This window comes from Gadus chalcogrammus, chromosome 4 (genome assembly GCF_026213295.1).
Source record: "Gadus chalcogrammus isolate NIFS_2021 chromosome 4, NIFS_Gcha_1.0, whole genome shotgun sequence".
NCBI classification, from domain to species: domain Eukaryota; kingdom Metazoa; phylum Chordata; class Actinopteri; order Gadiformes; family Gadidae; genus Gadus; species Gadus chalcogrammus.
The window spans coordinates 29,650,244-29,667,765 of NC_079415.1; the positions used below are offsets into that span (position 1 = coordinate 29,650,244).

General features: G+C 44.0%; 1 protein-coding gene across 1 annotated transcript in view; it reads right to left on the reverse strand.

Annotated features, from left to right (window-relative positions):
- Positions 1–1,313: 1,313 nt before the first annotated feature.
- LOC130380350 (uncharacterized) overlaps positions 1,314–17,522 on the reverse strand; it is a 91,072-nt gene continuing 74,863 nt past the window's right edge. The window contains exons 13-14 of the mRNA XM_056587516.1: positions 5,207–5,236; positions 1,314–4,347 (exon numbers count right to left, since the gene is read on the reverse strand). Coding sequence (XP_056443491.1) covers positions 4,289–4,347; positions 5,207–5,236 — 89 coding nt within the window. The 3' untranslated portion in view covers positions 1,314–4,288. The remainder of the gene's footprint in view (positions 4,348–5,206; positions 5,237–17,522) is intronic.

The window sequence follows — 17,522 nt, forward strand, 5'->3', positions numbered from 1 at the left end:
AAGTCGTACTTCAACTGTAGAAGTAACATAACTAAATCAATTTTCAACCGTTTATCTTCGTGCAAACCATTTAACAAATCTACACACTTGTATCTTCAATAATATCTAAACAGAATTTCGATATCATTTAAAATGTCTTCAGAATCACAGTTTTAGTTTCATACCGCTTCGTTTTCAGCTGTTTTCAGTGAAGACGTCAGCCCATTCTGACACCTACTTCTAGACATCGTAACTCATTCCTTTTTCAACCGTTTACCATCGTTCAAACCATTAAACAAATCTACACACTTATATCTTCAATACTATCGAAACGGAATTTTGATAGCATTTATACTTTTTTCAGAATCACAGTTTTAGTTTCAAACCGGCGTCATTTTCAGTTGCTTATAATAATTTAGGTCACCATAGCAACGCCGGTAAACAAACCCCGCCGAATCTCTGGACTGAAAAGGCAGATCTGATTCGACTCTGAAAATTCAGAGTCGGGGACCCTGAATGAATCTGTAAACTGCCAGTTTACACAGATTAAGATGTTCAAATGTATTTAAAAAAGGTTAAGCTAAAACTTGCTTAGATAAAGTTGTTAAATTGTGTTGTTTAAAAACGCAAAAAGATGTTGTAATGTTTCAGAAATATGTTTAAAAAAATGTTAAAAAATTGTTTCAAATGTTTCAAAAATATGTTCCAAATGTTTTAAAATTATGATCGGAGATGTTTGAAATGTGTAAAATAATTAAAATAGCTTTCAAAACACAGGTATTTAGAAAAAAAAATTGGGGGGGGGGGGCTCAGCTGAATTTTTTTCTCTGAGGGGGGGCTCACTCTCTCACACTTTGAAAACCCCTGGTCTAGCCACCCTAACTTCCTCAGTGTCATCTAAATGTTAACGTTTGTGCTTGGGGTAAACCGGTCACAAGGTTGAAGGCATCACCTTATGCATTCTTTTACTTGAGTCAACATGAATTGGGTAAACATTATCTGATTTGATTATTTACATCTGTTGTTGTGGGGAGGGTGTGAAGCTGTTTAAATAGCTCTGTCTAACTATTCTGAATTGTCTGCAACTTTTATGGGCTTTTTTGCATTTAGAAGTCTCATCCGTCCTAGAGACGTAATATCCCTGGAAGAAATTGCCACGACGGGGTATTACCGAGACCTTGCATTGTTGCATCCTGAGCTCATCTCAAATAAAGGAAGTGTGCCTGGGTTTGACCCCTAAGACTGAAGGTCATGAGGAAGTGGATTGGAGGCTGTGGTCGCTGGGAATCCTGACGCTTGTCTGGTCTGGTCTGCTACAATCACTACAGCGTGTGAACTATTATAGACTGTGTCAGAAGGTACTTCCAAAATGGGCTCATCGTCAGCATCGAGTAGCCAAGGGATGAGGTTCCTTCATTGATGTATAAATTGTACGGAGCTATTTAGTCTGTAAATGTAAAACTGTAGATCATGGCTTATAAGTCACATCACGTTTCTTATCAACAATGAAAAATAGCATCCTCTGTGATAATATCTGTTCCAAGTTGATTGCTGTTGTCTCATTTCAGACCAATCAGGGCATCTCTTCCCTGCAATGGGTTCAAAGGTTTGAGTCGTATTGGCAGAAGAACTGCAGCAGGCATCTGCCAGGGTGTTGAAGTGTGCTTCTGGTCAGGTTAGAGTGGTTGGGACTGTTTGAATCAGTGGAGTCTCACCTTGCATGATGTATAGTTTGTCTAGATTATTATTTTTTTTTACCCTGCGGCCGAAGCTTCCGATTGGCTGGTGCACGTGACATCATGACCAAGAGGCAAGAGCAGACTTGTAATTCAAAGCTACAATGTTGTGAATAGGTCTAGGTCATGCTGCAACCACCACTGCCACGCCATGACAAGGACAAATGTATAGATTATATTTTTTGCGTGGTTGCACAATTTGGACCCACCAGTTCCGGCGCCTCTGATCGCAAACCGTTTAAAAGATCACGGGTTGAAAGGGAGGGAAAGACATGTAGCATAGGATCGCAGTTCGTGTTTGAAACATTGGCTCCTACAAGGCGTTCTGTTATGTGTCTTCGTTTTAGCGCACAAGTGCTAAGAGCCAACAGCCGGCAGGATGGCTTCTATTTTTAGGACCATCTTGTCCTATAATGACGGAAGGAGCTTCTTCAGATAGACATGGTTAAGATAACGTACTGTCACAAAAGTGGATGAATTTACTTGTTCAGATACTGTATATTGATATTAATATTGTTAAGGCACTAAGTTACATAGTAAAGGTTTAATTACTTACATTTTATTAGAATATTTTCTAAGGAACTGAATGGTAAATGTAACTTCTGCCGACAGGAGCCCCTCAATCAAGACAATCACAATACACCTAGTTTGTCGACCTCTTGAAGTAGTGTCGGAACATGGGAGTTTTGTTTCTTATCACCCCCTTTTCCGGGGAAAATTACTCATGCAGAAATCGATTCAAGGTTAATAGGTTAATATAGGCTATCAAAGTTTTATTGACGTTATGTTTATTCACTGAAGCAATGTTCCCTGCCATAAGGCAAGGCAAGGCAACTTTATTTATACAGCACTTTTCATACACGAGGCAGACTCAAAGTACTTCACATATAAACATTGTCACACAATAAAATAAAATAATAGATACGTAAAAGAAAACATGCAAAGAAATGAGTAAAATAGAAAGTTAAAAAGGCATTTTAGTATTAAAATAGAAAATAAAGGCAAAGTTAAAAAAGCTTTTTAGAAAGTGCAATGTATTTAAGGTTTAGCAGAAAGCTAAAGCAAACAAAAGTCTTCAGTCTTATTTTAAAGGTGCTCAGAGTTGGGGCAAATCTTAAATCCTCAGGAAATGTATTCCAGCTATTTGTTGCATAGTAACTAAATCCTGCTTTCCGATGTTTCGTGTTTACTCTGGGGATAATTAACAGATTGGTCTCTTAGTATCTTAGTGGTCTAGAAGGCTTATGTTATGGAAGCATATCAGTTAAATATTTTGGGCCTAAACCATGAGACCCCAACGAGGTAGCTTTACTGGTTTTACAGAGTTTGGAGTGCAAATATACCACACAATAAAAAACAGCTATAAACTGGACTTTAACCAGGGTCAACATACCCAACTAATCAATTACAAAACTATTTACAGACTGACCATACCTTTTTAAATAACAAAAAAAAAAAAACATAGCCCATTGACTTATCGGCACACACTGTTATGTGTACAGTAAAGTTATAAAATTACAACAAAGTTGCTCATGCTTATTTTGTTAATTATTATTATGTGTGAATCTCACAGTCACCTCGCATCCATTCAGTCCATAGACGGCCCATATTGACCCAGATGAGCCGGATGGAGCTCATTACATAAACCTGCCTGTAGTTTGCGGTGTGGTTACGGTGTGGTTTCCTGGCTATTTTTGTAAATAGGCAAGTCTTACAGAGTACTAAATATGGGCGCAGGGAACAACAACATACAGACCAGATCAAGCAAAAGGTACAGAAACAAGTTTTTTTATGTTGTTAGCCCCATAGCATATTTGCCTAAGTCATATTTTAAGGTTCATCTTGTAATAAGTGTCAAAAATCCCCACGATCCTAGAAGCTAGAAGCAAGGAGAGCAGGAATAAGAGCGTCACTCGCTGGTTCTTTCTTTCTTGATATAAATATTAATTCTAAACAGCATTTTACACAGTAGCCTATAATAGGAAATGCTCAAAGGTAAATCAACGCCATTAAACACTGACTGTAGCTCTTTATGAGAGATGCCACCGAAACGGCGCCAGGGAAGACTGTTCTTTTAACATTGAAAAATAAAGCTGATAATGATTTATTGGAAATTGTAAGAGTTAAATTCAGGGGCAAGAAATCCAGATACGTTATTTCAATGCAGTGGTGTTAGCCCCACAGAAGATTGAGAAGGCTAGATAGCTCCACTTGATCAGTTTGTCCCAGGACAACAAAACAATCAAAAAACAGCAAGCTAAATAAATACTTAAAAAAATCTAAAACATCCCCTCTGTTGCATCAAAGGCTAATTCCATCAACCTGTGTGGAAAACAGGAAGTCATTGTCCACTTTCAGCCACGCGTGTGTTGCAGCAGACATCCATGTGTCTGATCTTTGTTGGAATATTGACAAATGATCCGGTGAGTGCAGCGACCTCATTGCTCTTGTTGAGAGCAACATGGAGTGGTCTGTAGTCCCATCAACGGGTTCCAGGTGTTGGACATTCAGAGGCGGCCTAGTAGATGCGCAGACGGCAACAATGTAGCCTAGAGGCCACTCTGGGTGACTACTTACATGTTTTCATTTGAATTTGTATTATTCATCGTTTCCATCTCCAAATCCTCAGCAACTGTGAAAGAAACAAAAACACATGCAATTCACACCCAAAGCCATAGTACTTTTTAGTTAGTTTTTTTTCCAAATTTGGATCTTGTTCTAGCAAGTTTCAGCTCGCCGTTGTAGCAGAGGCGTTCTTCAGTTACGGTACGACTCGGGAGGATGAATGAGGTATGATAGTAAAACTATTTATTAAAGAAGGCAATCGAATCATGCGATGAAAATATGCAATCCAGGGTCGGTTCAAAAAGCACCTGTGCGTGTCATTCATTCATCTTAATGTTTTTTCTCTCTGGTTACTAGGAAACTAGTAGTAGATCCGTCCAACATACATCTGAATTAGACACCCTCACCTGTGATATCAGTAAATGATTGTTTTAAAACGGCTTATATTGGCACTTTGAACTTGATGCGTATAGTGGCCTAGTTAGGCCACTATACGCATCATAGCATGTTTAAGACCTGAAAAAGGCGCTTTCGCCAGATGCATTTAGAAAAGCATTATCAATGAGGTATATTAATTCAGGCCTAGCCTCTATTAGCAAGTCTTGTCTTGTTTAGTGATCTTATTTATGTATGGACGGCCCATTTGGGTCGTGGGTGGGTTCTGTGCCAGCTACCTATAGATCCACTTGGCCCTCAGCCTGGTTTGAGTGGCTACAGCTTGTTTGTGCGTGTTGCCATGGTTTTTGGCTCGCTATTACAGCGCAGTATGTGAGCTATGGTTTGTGATGGGCTTTTTTCCTGATGGATAGCAAGAAACATGCTCTATTACGTAGAGAAAAAATATTTAAACAATAGTATAGTTAGTAGTTGAATTGCTTTCTTTACTGTTCTTGATTGTTTCGAATGTCATGACCCCAGAGACTCACCGGGCGGCTGAGGCACGAAAATCTCACGTTCTGGAAACAAACATGGAAGGGCATAAATAACATCTTAAGTGGATTACTGTTAGAAGGCTTACGGCCGGGTCACCTCTGCTGTGCCCTCTTTAATGAAAGAATACATTTATGCAGAAAAATATTACATTTTGGCAACGGTACAACGATATTTCAACAATACTTACCTTTTGTCTACAGTTTATAATCAGTCATCTTTCAAGCATTTAATTTTTTTCTTGGTAACCACAGTGACTCACCTGCGACTTCTTCGCTTGCTGATACTGGATCGGCTTGTGGGGCTGATTGGGGTCGTTGCTCGTTAGAAACTGAGGAGAAACAACGGAATGAACAAAAGCCCATGTTAAACAGAGGCCCTGGGATGAACTGAACATCGCCAACAGGCGACTTTTTAAACTAAAGGGATTCAGCTAGCTTGTGACAAGCTGGCTGAATCCCTTTAGTTTTTAGTCATGAGTGAGTATTGAAATTCGTAACGATCTAGCTAAAAATCCTGCATAGCCAGAAGAAAAATGTCAACAACTTTTAGTAGACTGGCGTTTTTTAATTTAATTTGTTTGCTCAACGATCTTGTGTGCACTTACGTGGATTTCCTTTGCATTTCTTCCAACAAGCAAATCCCCCCACACACACCAGGACTGGTACGATTAAAAGGAGAAGGTAGAGTAGATCTTGAAAAAAACACATTGGCACCAGAATGAACGTAAGTTAGTGAAATAGCAGCCTATATCATTACAAATACTATTTGTTGTTTGGAAATGCACCATTGGAGACGTCACCAGAGGCATTGGAGACGTCACCAGAGGCATTGGAGACGTCACCAGAGGCATTGGAGACGTCACCAGTGCTCTGAGGGTTGTGGCGCTCTAGTGTGACTGCATCGGGTGTTGCTAGAGAAGAGAGAAAACAAGAGAAGGTCATTACAGAAGATACCTGGAGATAACTTGCGCAAACGAGCAGGCAAATCTTCACTTCACTTTTGGTGGGTTGACGCACAGTAAGTCATTCCGGGGCTAAAGCACTACCTCTGGCGGTCAGAAAAATGAAATAGAATCAGAGTTAGAAATGTCCCATTGTTCTATCAATGCAATGTGTGAGGTACTCAACCTGCACGCAAAGGATAGCCTTATCCCCTATTTCTTCATGTTTGACTTCCATAAAAAATATTTTACAGCAGTTCTGGGTGTAATGTTTAATAAAAGCATACAATTAAAACACAATTGTTGGATACAGCCTTAATGCCTGTAGAAAACTCTACAGGCATTCTCCCCCATAGCCTCCACATCACGTTACTGCAACACGCAGACAGAACACCACACCCACGTAACCACGTGTTACCAAACAACTATCCCTAGTATGTGTATATTTAGCTGCTCATTTGGCAATGCTTGCTGGAGTCAGAGTTGTTTATATATATTGTCTTGCTTGTTAGTTTTTGCCAAGAAAACCGACACTGCCTGCGACTATAAAATAGTTTCTACAAAAGGGGAGGTTCATTTTAGAAAATCCACACAGACATGGCCAACCTTTGTAAGGGTATGACTGGTATGCTATGTTATGTTGTGTCATCTTTGGTATGAAGGTATGAAAGAATTCCTGATGTCTTTTACCTGCACCTCTATAAATCTTGTTGCGTCTGCGGGGTTTGTTTACCGGCGTTGCTATCGTTACCGGTCTCGTAAGGAAGCACGTAAATTCTCGGCGCGATAATTCTCCCGCACAGAGCAGAACTGTGGCCTATTCTACACATTTTAATTTTCTTAATTACAATTATATTATTCATTTTTACTGAATTTGTTTTTTATTACTGAAAAAAATAAAATAAAAATTGGTGTTGCCGGTGTGCAACAACGAGGAATCGGTGTTGGCCTCAACACCGGTAGCACCGGTAATACCGTATACCGCGGCAACCCTAATGTTAAGTCAAGCCTAAGATTTGGCTCTCATTTTTTTATTATACTGAGAGTTTGGATGTTTGAGGTGAACAGGCTAGGGTTCGGCCTAACAGAGAAAAAGAAACTGCCTGTTTAAGTAACCTATTGGAAAAGTGATAATGTTTGCTAGACATTGCGTACACAATGCCTACACTATTAAGAAACAAATTCACAAAACCTATCCGATCCAATCCTATCCTATTTTTTGCAAAGGTCAAGGTGCGCAGATGCCACAGTCTGACACGTGTGTGTGGATTTGTTATCCAATTCTACATTTCAAAATACAAATTGAGAGCAAACTTACAACTTCCCAAATACTATTCTACAAATTAAAGCCTTTGCAACAAAATTACCTTCATACGACCCTTCAGCGGTGACATACCTGGTACTGGTTTATAGAGTGGATTTTCCATGGGCAGGCTGGTGTTGCTGGTCCTCACACGGGTCTTCAGCCTGCAGAAGAACTTCTCAGGGGTATCAGAACTGCTGATATTCTTCAGCTTGTCACCCTTGGTCCACTCTCCTTCGTCTTTCTTCCATTCGTAGGAGACCGGTCCCAGATCTGTGGTGTCCGCGGTACACTTCAAAGTACAAGTGACGTTACACAGCGGCTGGGTCTCTATACTGGGCGTCGGAGGGGGCTCTGGTCGGGTGAAAAGAACACAAGAACAGAGATGAGGTTTCCATCTGCTGTGTATCTTCTACCCCCCAGACCATTTTAAAAACAAAATATTTTTTTGTTTTTAAAATTTTTCATTTAAATTCAAAAAAGAAAATGTATTGCGTAGGTGATCATTTTCTTGCCAGTGCTTAAATATGTCTGTCTGTCTGCAGTCTAGAACCCTGTCATTTTTATATATTAGCCTATATGCGAACCAATGGTAAAGGTTAGGTTAACTTTCGCCAATTCAATCCTGCCGTAAGATATGGGCCGATTTGTTTTATTACCCTAATGCCTAAGGCCATTAGTTTTACCAATTTCTTTAGGCTACTTCATGTTTCCTTACATTGTTTGACCGGCGAAAATCTAACCCAGGGGGCCCTATCTTGCATCCGGCGCAAGTGACTTAGTCACTGGCGCATGTGTCGTTGCTAGTTTACAACTGGCGCAAAGCGTTCTTTTCCCACCAGCGCCACTCGCCGGTAAATTAGGGATTGATCATGCGCCGCAAGGGGCGGTTCGGCGGAAGGAGGAGGTGTGTTCTGGCGCAAACGGTATTTTGCCGTCTCTGAATACCATTGCGCTACTGACCAGGAAATACCTGGTTTAAAGTCAGTGGCGCGTTGTTCAGACGCTATTTTAAGGGCGGATGCATACATGCGCATGCGATGCATACGGATTGCTTGTGCACCTCGCGCATACACTTTGCTTCTCTCATCTACCTAGCCGCAAATTCTTGGTAAATTATTTGGGAAAGAACAGCTGATGCAGCGGTAATAAGTTGTACTTTTAAATCAATGCATCTGCAAACACCGTACAGCAAACACATATTTTCTTGACACAGACATCGTGTAGGCCTACATGCGCATAACTTTTAGGATTGATGAGTAGGCCTATTTGATCGTGAAAAACATTGTTTTACCGCGAGTGAGTGTTAAAAATAATGAATGAATGCGGGCGCGCGTGTGTGCTCTGTAAGGCGCCCAGTTTCCAACCTCGAAATTTCACTTCATTTAAATTTAATTTGCATGGTATTTCTTATCCTTACCAGATGCCCGAACCACCTCAGCTGACTCCTTTCTAAGTAAAGGAGCAGCGGCTCTAATCCGAGTTCCTCACGGATGGCTGAGCTTCTCACCCTATCCCTATCTCGTCCTTTCGGTCATCACCCAACCCTCATGACCATAGGTGAGGATAGGAACGAAGATCGACCGGTAGATCGAGAGCTTTGCCTTGCGGCTCAGCTCTCTTTTCGTAACAACGGTAAAGCGAACGCAATACCGCCCCCGCTGCTCCGATTCTCCGGCCAATCTCACGCTCCATAGTTCCCTCACTCGCGAACAAGACCCCGAGGTACTTGAACTCCTCCACTTGGGCAAACTAAAAACGTAACGCATAATACAATCAATGGCAATGTAGGCCTATATTACCGCGGGGACACATGCATATTAGGATAGCATACAATACTGATAAGAAACAATGTTTATAATGTATTGCGTATATCATTAAATAGAACCACAGTTACCGCATATCATATGTTATAGCCTATCATACGTTTTCTTTGCCGAAATGTATTTGAGGACTCAGTATATTCCATGTGTGAATTATGCCATATTAGGCTATTTGGCAATAAACTAAGCCATTTGCAGTATGAAATTCTCGGAGACTGCAGACGCGCTGTCAAAATATCAACTCGTCCGATTCAAATGCGCTCATGGCTCTTAAAGGGGATGGGAGCTGGCACTCTCATTGGTTTGTTGCACGTTACGCCCAAACCACACCTACGGGTAATTAGGCTGCTTCAGACCAACCCTTTTGACACTTGCGCCGCGGCGCAAGCGTCATTTATCCGCCTGTAAAATAGCGATAGCGCCGTAGAACCGCCCACAAAGCTACTTGCGCTTTGCGCTTCCCACTTGCGTTTCAGACCGTTAAAATAGGGCCCAGGGTCTATTTCCGTGTGAAACCAGGTAAAATAAGCCGTTGAGAATTTTTGGCTAATAGTGCTTTGGCTTGGGGCGGCGAACGCTTCCAAATCAGCATTTCTTAACCACTAATATTGCTCAGAATAACAACAAATCTCTGAAGTAGAATGACTAGGGTCCCGACGCATAAAACAAAGAGCCAACAGCGTAGTTAGCGAACTAAGAGTTTAATAAACCATTCTTTTTTACACCAGTCTGTGCATTACCGGTAGGTCCGTGTTTACCGGAATGCGATACAAGTCGATTACCGAATGCAACGGAGTTCCCTTCAAGGAGGAAAGTTTTGGAATTTATAATTAATATAGTTTACATGGTTCTGGGAACCATCACCTTATCGTGGTGGAGAGGTTTGTGTGCCCCTATGAACCTGAGGGCTGTGCTGTCTGGAGCATAGTGCTCCTGGTAGGGTCTCCCAAGGCAAAGTGGTCTTAGGTGAGGGGTCCGACCAAGAATGGTTCATAGTACTTTAACAGCAAGTACAGTTTAGCTGTGAGGAGTTGTGCCCCACAGCCCTATATTATGCACATTGTAAAGTTCAATATGGAGATTCCAATCATCGCAAACCCAATCCTTCCAGTGGTGGGAGTCCGCAGAAATCCCCTGGCAGCTGGAGGAGCTAGAGTCAGAGTTAGAAACCTACCATTGTTCTATCAATTCTGATGTGAGGTACTCAAACTGCATGCAAAGGACATCCTTATCCCCTATTTCTTCATGTTTGACTTTCATAAAAAATAGTTTGTTTAATAAAAGCGTAAAAATAAACACAATAGATCTAATGCCTGTAGAAAACTCGAGTGAAGCAAATTTAAATTGTCAGCCTGACATGTGTTCGCCCTCTGCCTAGTTCCAGAGGTCAAATCTGAAATGAATCCAGGTCTGAAAATAAACTTTGTGTTTTATAGAAACACTGGAAAAAGTTACATGCTTTACATAAAATATACAATACCTACATTTAAGAGTTGATCTGCCCACATTTATGCATTTCAGAACAAACTGATTGGAGTGGTTTAATGTAATATGTATGATCTATTTTTGTTACCAATGTTCTTGTTGAGAGTGGGAATGAGTGAACGGAGGCCTACCAATTAGGATGAGTCTTGTTGTAGTGTCTTCAGTAATTCCACCGGGGAGCCCATGGCCTATGAGGCATTTGTATGTCCCTTCGTCTAAGACGGTTAGATTCCAAAACGTTACCGTTTTATTTTCAAGGCTTAATTTGGTGTGAAGTCTTTTGGGCTCAGTGAGGTTCTTCGTCTTATGATATCCAATTTTAAAAACACTAAAATCTGGGCCTCCTTGAAAGTAAATAAAATTGATGTTCTCCATAGTTGAGTTGCATGGAAATATGGCCGTCCCTCCGACCTCTCCATAAAGAGTAAGGCCAGTACAACCTGAAAGAGAAAGGTTGTAACTTATATAGAGAGAATGTCAAGTCTGAAACTAATGATCCAAACTGTATGTCTCCATAGCCTCCACATCACGTTACTGCAACACGCAGACAGAACACCACACCCACGTAATCACGTGTTACCAAACAACTATCCCTAGTATGTGTATATTTTGCTGCTCATTTGGCAACGCTTGCTGGAGTCAGAGTTGTTTATATATATTGTCTTGCTTGTTAGTTTTTGCCATGAAAATCCACGCAGACTTTGAGATGGACCGTGGCCAACCTTTGTAAGGGTATGACCGGTATGCTATGTTATGTTGTGTCATCTTTGGTATGAAGGTATGAAAGATTTCCTGATGTCTTTTATCTGCACCTCTATAAATCTTGTTGCGTCTGCAACGTTGCAGAATGAGGAACTACAGGCTGAAGGGTGTGGTAAATGTGGCCCTCGGACAATGCATTAGATGTGTCCACATCAAACCTATCGGTATGGTTGCATACAAAGTCGATTAGGCTATTAATATTTGTATTTTTTACCAGAATTTGCAAAGATTCTGGCAATTCTGATTCAATTCTGATATTAGGTTATTAGAGTAACAGCTGAAATTATTACAGTTAGAACTCTTAAAACTGAAATATTTTCTCACCTTTGACAAAGTAGGAAAATCCCAGCAATAAAAATAGCATCTCCATCTGGGAACATCATATACGTTACAAAAATTTAACTTAATTCTAAAACATGCAATAACAAATGTGTTCAGGTAAATCAAATTTGAAAAACAGGTTTTGAAAAACATTTGGCCATATAGCTTCTACATTGCAATTCTGCTCGTCATTTGATGTTCTCCATAGTATAGGGTTAATATTTTGATAGTTATGGTAACTCACACACACACATTGTGTGATTGTGTGCACAGACGTGAGATTACAGTGGCCCACACTGCCTCACTTAGATTCCTGGCGCACCGGCTACAGGTCCATTGTTCAAGACTGAACAAGTTAGCGGTGAATGTCAACCTCAGCAAAGACAATATCCAAAACAGGTTCTGAAGCACATCTGGCCACATCATTTATTGATAGTTGCTGAGCGCCTGCCGCTCAACGCGCCTCATGTATTATGCCGGAGCTCCATGAACTCAGAAAGTGTGAACTGTATGAAATGAGAGTCTTACACTTAACACCTGAATATAAAGCAAAGAAAAGGTGGAATAAACCCACCCAGGAGAGAGTTTATCACGACAAAGTATGCTTCGACTTACCGTTTTGATTGAGTCCTGAGTGAATGATGACACACTTCCTTGTTCTTTGCTGAAGAGAAGGGTGTTGGCTTGTGTCCCTCTCATGTTGGCTGGGTGACAGAGTACTACCAAGCCTTGTCATTGTTGCATCCTCAGCCGTGCGTGCATGCGTGCGTGTGTGCATGTGTGCATGCGTGCGTGTGTGCGTGTGTGTGTGTGTGTGTGTGTGTGTGTGTGTGTGTGTGTGTGTGTGTGTGTGTGTGTGTGTGTGTGTGTGTGTGTGTGTGAGAGAGATAGAGATCTACGTTAGAAAGATGATATCTCAAAATATCATTTGAATATCCACCTATTTTAACTTCCGCATCACAGGAGTATATTGGGTTATTGTTCAGCAAAAGATCCAACTCCAAACTATAGGCTACATGTTCAGGAAATATTTTTTTTTCCCTTCACCTCACTAATTATAAATTTATCAATATTGGTGAAATCATCTTCAGAAGAAAAAAAGTACTTTGATACATCATTAACCAAATAATTATAATCAATTACAATTTTGTTGCGAGAACTCTAGCTGCTGCTATGGATACTGACTGCCAGCTTGACGGATAGACATGCCTGGCTGTCACAGTGTGTTTACCTGTTCATTTGAAGGTTTTTCACCTGTTATAAGCAATTTGTTTTTAATTTGCACTTGTTTTTGCTTAATTTTTGTTTTTGCTTAGACTTGAGAATACAATTCTTATTGTTAAAAAACATGTTTTTTCTAATCATTTTTGGTCGTCCGTCTCATCATGCCTTTCATGGGTCATGCTTGATCCCTTAAGTCTGCAAATGTGATCTCAACACACAGAAGAGCAGTAGGTGGTCTGTACATTGTGTCAGCACACAGCACATTTGTATGCTAGATGATGGTAGCAAGTTGACCCTACCACCGACACCTAGGTGTCTTCACTGGGCTCCTACGAAACATGACAGCAGCTGGTGGTGTATAAAACAGGTTTACTGCAGGGTCGGAATCGGGCTTACTGCCACAGCAGGCGTTCCACCCTGGCAACAAAATCGGCCTGGCTCCATTATATAAATAACAATGACGTGTCAGCACGATGCAAAACCTGTGCAAACTTATTTTGTTCGTGGGCAGATGCACATGATGGTTACGTGGTGATCGCAGAGGTTAATACCCCGACATTTAGGCACCCAAAGAGTGAAGGTGCCATTGAGCCCATTTCGGGCTGAGAATTTTAGGAATGAAGGGGGCGTGCTATCACCGTGGTTACGACCCACGGCAACCTGTCCTCTTTTTTTCCCTGCCCCTCAAAGAATCAGAAATTCCAGAATCTAAATCGATAAGCATAATCTGAATCTGAATCAGAATTGTTAAAGTCCAAATGATGGCCAACCCTAGTGATGGCTGGGTCAACCTGTGTGGCTTCATTGCACCACAGGCATGCAGCCTCACCCACATCCCAGCATCCATCAGTAAGAGGAGGGAGGCTGCTTTACATGAGGCTGCTGAGATCAACCACACACACTCACCAGGATGTCTATGGTGAATGAAGGACATATTGAGATGTTTTATTGGTTGAGTAAAGATTAAACATTGTTTCTTGCTTCTTTCATTTACTTTTTTTGTAAATCAGGATAAAAGCATTTGTTAAATTACAAGAAGGTCAATATAAAAGGAGCAAGAAGTGGCCAATGAGTGTCCAGGTGGGGGTTTCTACCCCTCATTTGCTTATCATTCAAAACATTGACATAAATAGCTTTTCCCACTTCTGTTTTAAATCAGGTTATACAAGCTTATCATAGTAGATACTGATATCAGAGCCCTTAACTTTGAAAATGTTGTAATGAAGTACTATTTGCAGAATATTGTAAATTGTAATTATATCAATCTGACAAAATACATTTGCTTTGAAAATAAATCATAAATATGTGAAACCTGCTAGGCTAACCCTATGGAAGATCTTACGTTACAAAAGTGTATCCAAATGATTCAACATGCAATTACACATTTGGTCAAGTAGCTAAATCTATTGTACCGAATTTCAAACAAACATTTAAAACACATTTTGCAATGAGCTTCAACATCACCAAACTGCTCACCATTAACTGTGCTCCATAGTGCATGTCCATGTTAATGTTTTGTAAGTTATGTTAACCCACAAGTTACCATAAAGTCACGCAAGTGTGTGTTTGCGTGAGTGCGAGCATTGCGCCTGGACAGGCTGCCTGCTCCTGTAGTCGTAGAGGCCCGTAGATAACTACCCAATGACAGCACGTTAGGGCGTAATGTGCTGTGATTGGGTAGTAATCGTCACCTCAACGCGTCCTTCTGGTTGAATGCGGTGAGCTGTGAGCGCTGAAAGTGACTGGGCTGTTCTGCTCCCCTCCTCCATTGACACTTTTGGCCCACGCCGAGTCAAACCATAGCGCACTGAATTAAAACTGAATTCGCCACAGCTTTTTAACCGCGTGACAAAGTGCAACAAAGCCCATTAGAATCTCAGCTTTTTAGTCACGCACCAGCAAACAACGCTTCGACCGACACACCAACTCCGTTGTTAAACATCACCATATTAGGTTATAGTGGTTGTTTTAAACCAAATACTATATCCGGTCTAATCAGCATGCCTCGCGTCAAAAGTTCCCGCCGGCCACTAGTACTATCCTCCCTCCATAAACTGACGAAGAGGTGAATGGAGACTCCACTGTTGTGTGTGTTGTGGCAACCCGGTACTCGATTGGGCCGGGTTCCATGGATAAATGACACGTTTGTGTGAGGGATAAGCCATCCAAGGCACTTATTTAACAATCAACTTAAATCAAAGTAAGTACTCGCGGTCTCTAGGGCCTCCGTGGGCCTCTAGCCACTCGCGGACACGAGCACTTCCTCCTTCCTCGCTCCCGTGCCGTGCTGTCCTCCTGTCTGTCTTCGACCTCCTTTTATCATGGCTCCTCTGCCACCGGCCAGGTGTCCCCCAATCACACTGATTGGGGAGGCGAAAGGGCTGCTGTCGGTCGCCGTCTGGTGGGTGACGGCGGTACACGCCGTCCAGGACCAACCCTTACGGGGCGGGATGCCACACTCCTCCACCCTTTGTCCAAGCCCCGGGTAGACAGGGCCCCCGCCCAGGCAGGAACCTCTTCGGGACAAGGCATCGGCTGCGTCGTCTCCGGCAGCGTCGTCTCCGGCAGCGTCGTCTCCGGCAGCGTCGTCTCCGGCAGCGTCGTCTCCGGCTGCTTCGTCTCCGGCTGCTTCGTCTCCCGCTGCGCCGGCGGCGGCTGCATCTTCTGCCGCGGCGGCGACCGCATCTCTCCTGCCCCGGGACTCTAGTGCCGGGTCCCAAAGCCGGCGGAAAATCGGGCAGTCCGTCCCGATTAGGAGCGGTATCGGGAGGTGGGGAACAACCCCTACCCGAGCCGTGAACACCCCGCGTGGTGTCCGGATGACCACATGGCGGGTCTCGACAATCCGCGTGTCCCCGTGCACGCAGGTCACCTCCATTGGTCTCCCCTCCCGTCCTCCCGCCAGGTCGGGGCGGAGGAGGGTGACCACGCTGCCGGGCCGACCAGTCCCCACGTCCGCGTCGGCCGGCGGCGCCGTCCCGTCCAGGTCTCGCGCTGCGGCCTTGTCTCCCGCTGCGGCGGCGGCGTCCCTTGCGGCGGCGGCGTCTCTTGCGGCGGCGGCGGCGGCATCTCTTGCGGCGGCGGCGGCGTCTCTTGCGGCGGCGGCGGCGTCTCTTGCGGCGGCGGCGGCGTCTCTTGCGGCGGCGGCGGCGTCCCTTGCGGCGGCGGCGGCGTCCCTTGCGGAGGCGGCGGCGCCCCTTACGGCGGCGGCGGCGTCCCTACCGTCCGGGCGGCGGCGTCCCTTGTGGAGGCGGCGGCGCCCCTTACGGCGGCGGCGGCGTCCCTACCGTCCGGGTTCTGCATTCTGACTTCGTGGGGTACTTTACCGGGGGGTTGTAGAGGGTTCTTCATGCCTGCATTCTCCACCATATGTGGCAACCCGGTCCTTGTTGTTGCCGGGTTCCAGGTACAAACGACACTTGGCAGGGAGGGTTTAGCCGATCACGGCATTTATTGCATACAACGTAAATCATATAAGGTACTGGCGGTCTCTAGGGCCTCCGTGGGCCTCTAGGGTAGGGCTGGCTCGGCCCTTGCTGTCTCGTCACTCGTCGGCCCTTTCCGTCTGCTCCCGAGTGCATTTTAAAGCCTTTCCCTGGCTGTCCAGCCAGGTGTCTCCCATCCCGCTAATTGGGGTTTGGTTGATGCTCTCCGTTGCCGGCTGGTGGATGACGGTGGTATCGGCCATCCCGGACCAACCCTCAGGCTGGTCCGGGCCGAGGTTTAAGTGGCGGGATGCCACACTCCTCCACCCTTTTTCCAAGCCTCGGGTAGACGAGGGACCCGCCCAGGCAGGTATCTCGACGGGACACGGTGTCTCCTGCGGCAGCGGCTGCGTCCCTCGCGGCGGAGGCGGCCGCATCTCTCGCAACGACGGCGGCAGCATCCCTGGCCACGGCAGCGGCAGCATCCCTTGCAGCGGCGCCGGCCGCATCTCTTGCCGCAACCGCAACCGCATCTCTTGCCGCGACGGCAACCGCATCTCTCCCGCCTCGGGATTCTCGTGCCGGGTCCCAAAGCCGGCGAAATATCGGGCAGTCCCTCCCAATCAGGAGTGGCAGGGGGAGGTTGGGTACAATCAAGTGGTTATCCAGATGCGAGAGGAGGGAAGCAGGGTAAGAGTCTCTTGCCGCTCCACAGTTTGTCGGCCAGTTCCTCCTGGTTCATCTCCATCAGACAGAGCTTTGCGATGTCTACCACTCCCTTTTTGGCACACCTCCACTGCTCCTTCTTCTCACCTTCCGTCGCTTCCTCCTCTTCCGTCTGACTCTCAGAGCATTGTGGGTAATCTGGGAAGAGTACCCTCCAGAGCTATCAGCCTCATGTCTAGAAAAGTTTTTGCGTCCTCCTCAGCCCTCTGGAACAGAACAAACATCACTCTTAACTTAGGAAATCAGAACCATTATTTTTATTTATTTATTAGCACAAATAATGTGATTAAGCAAAAATAA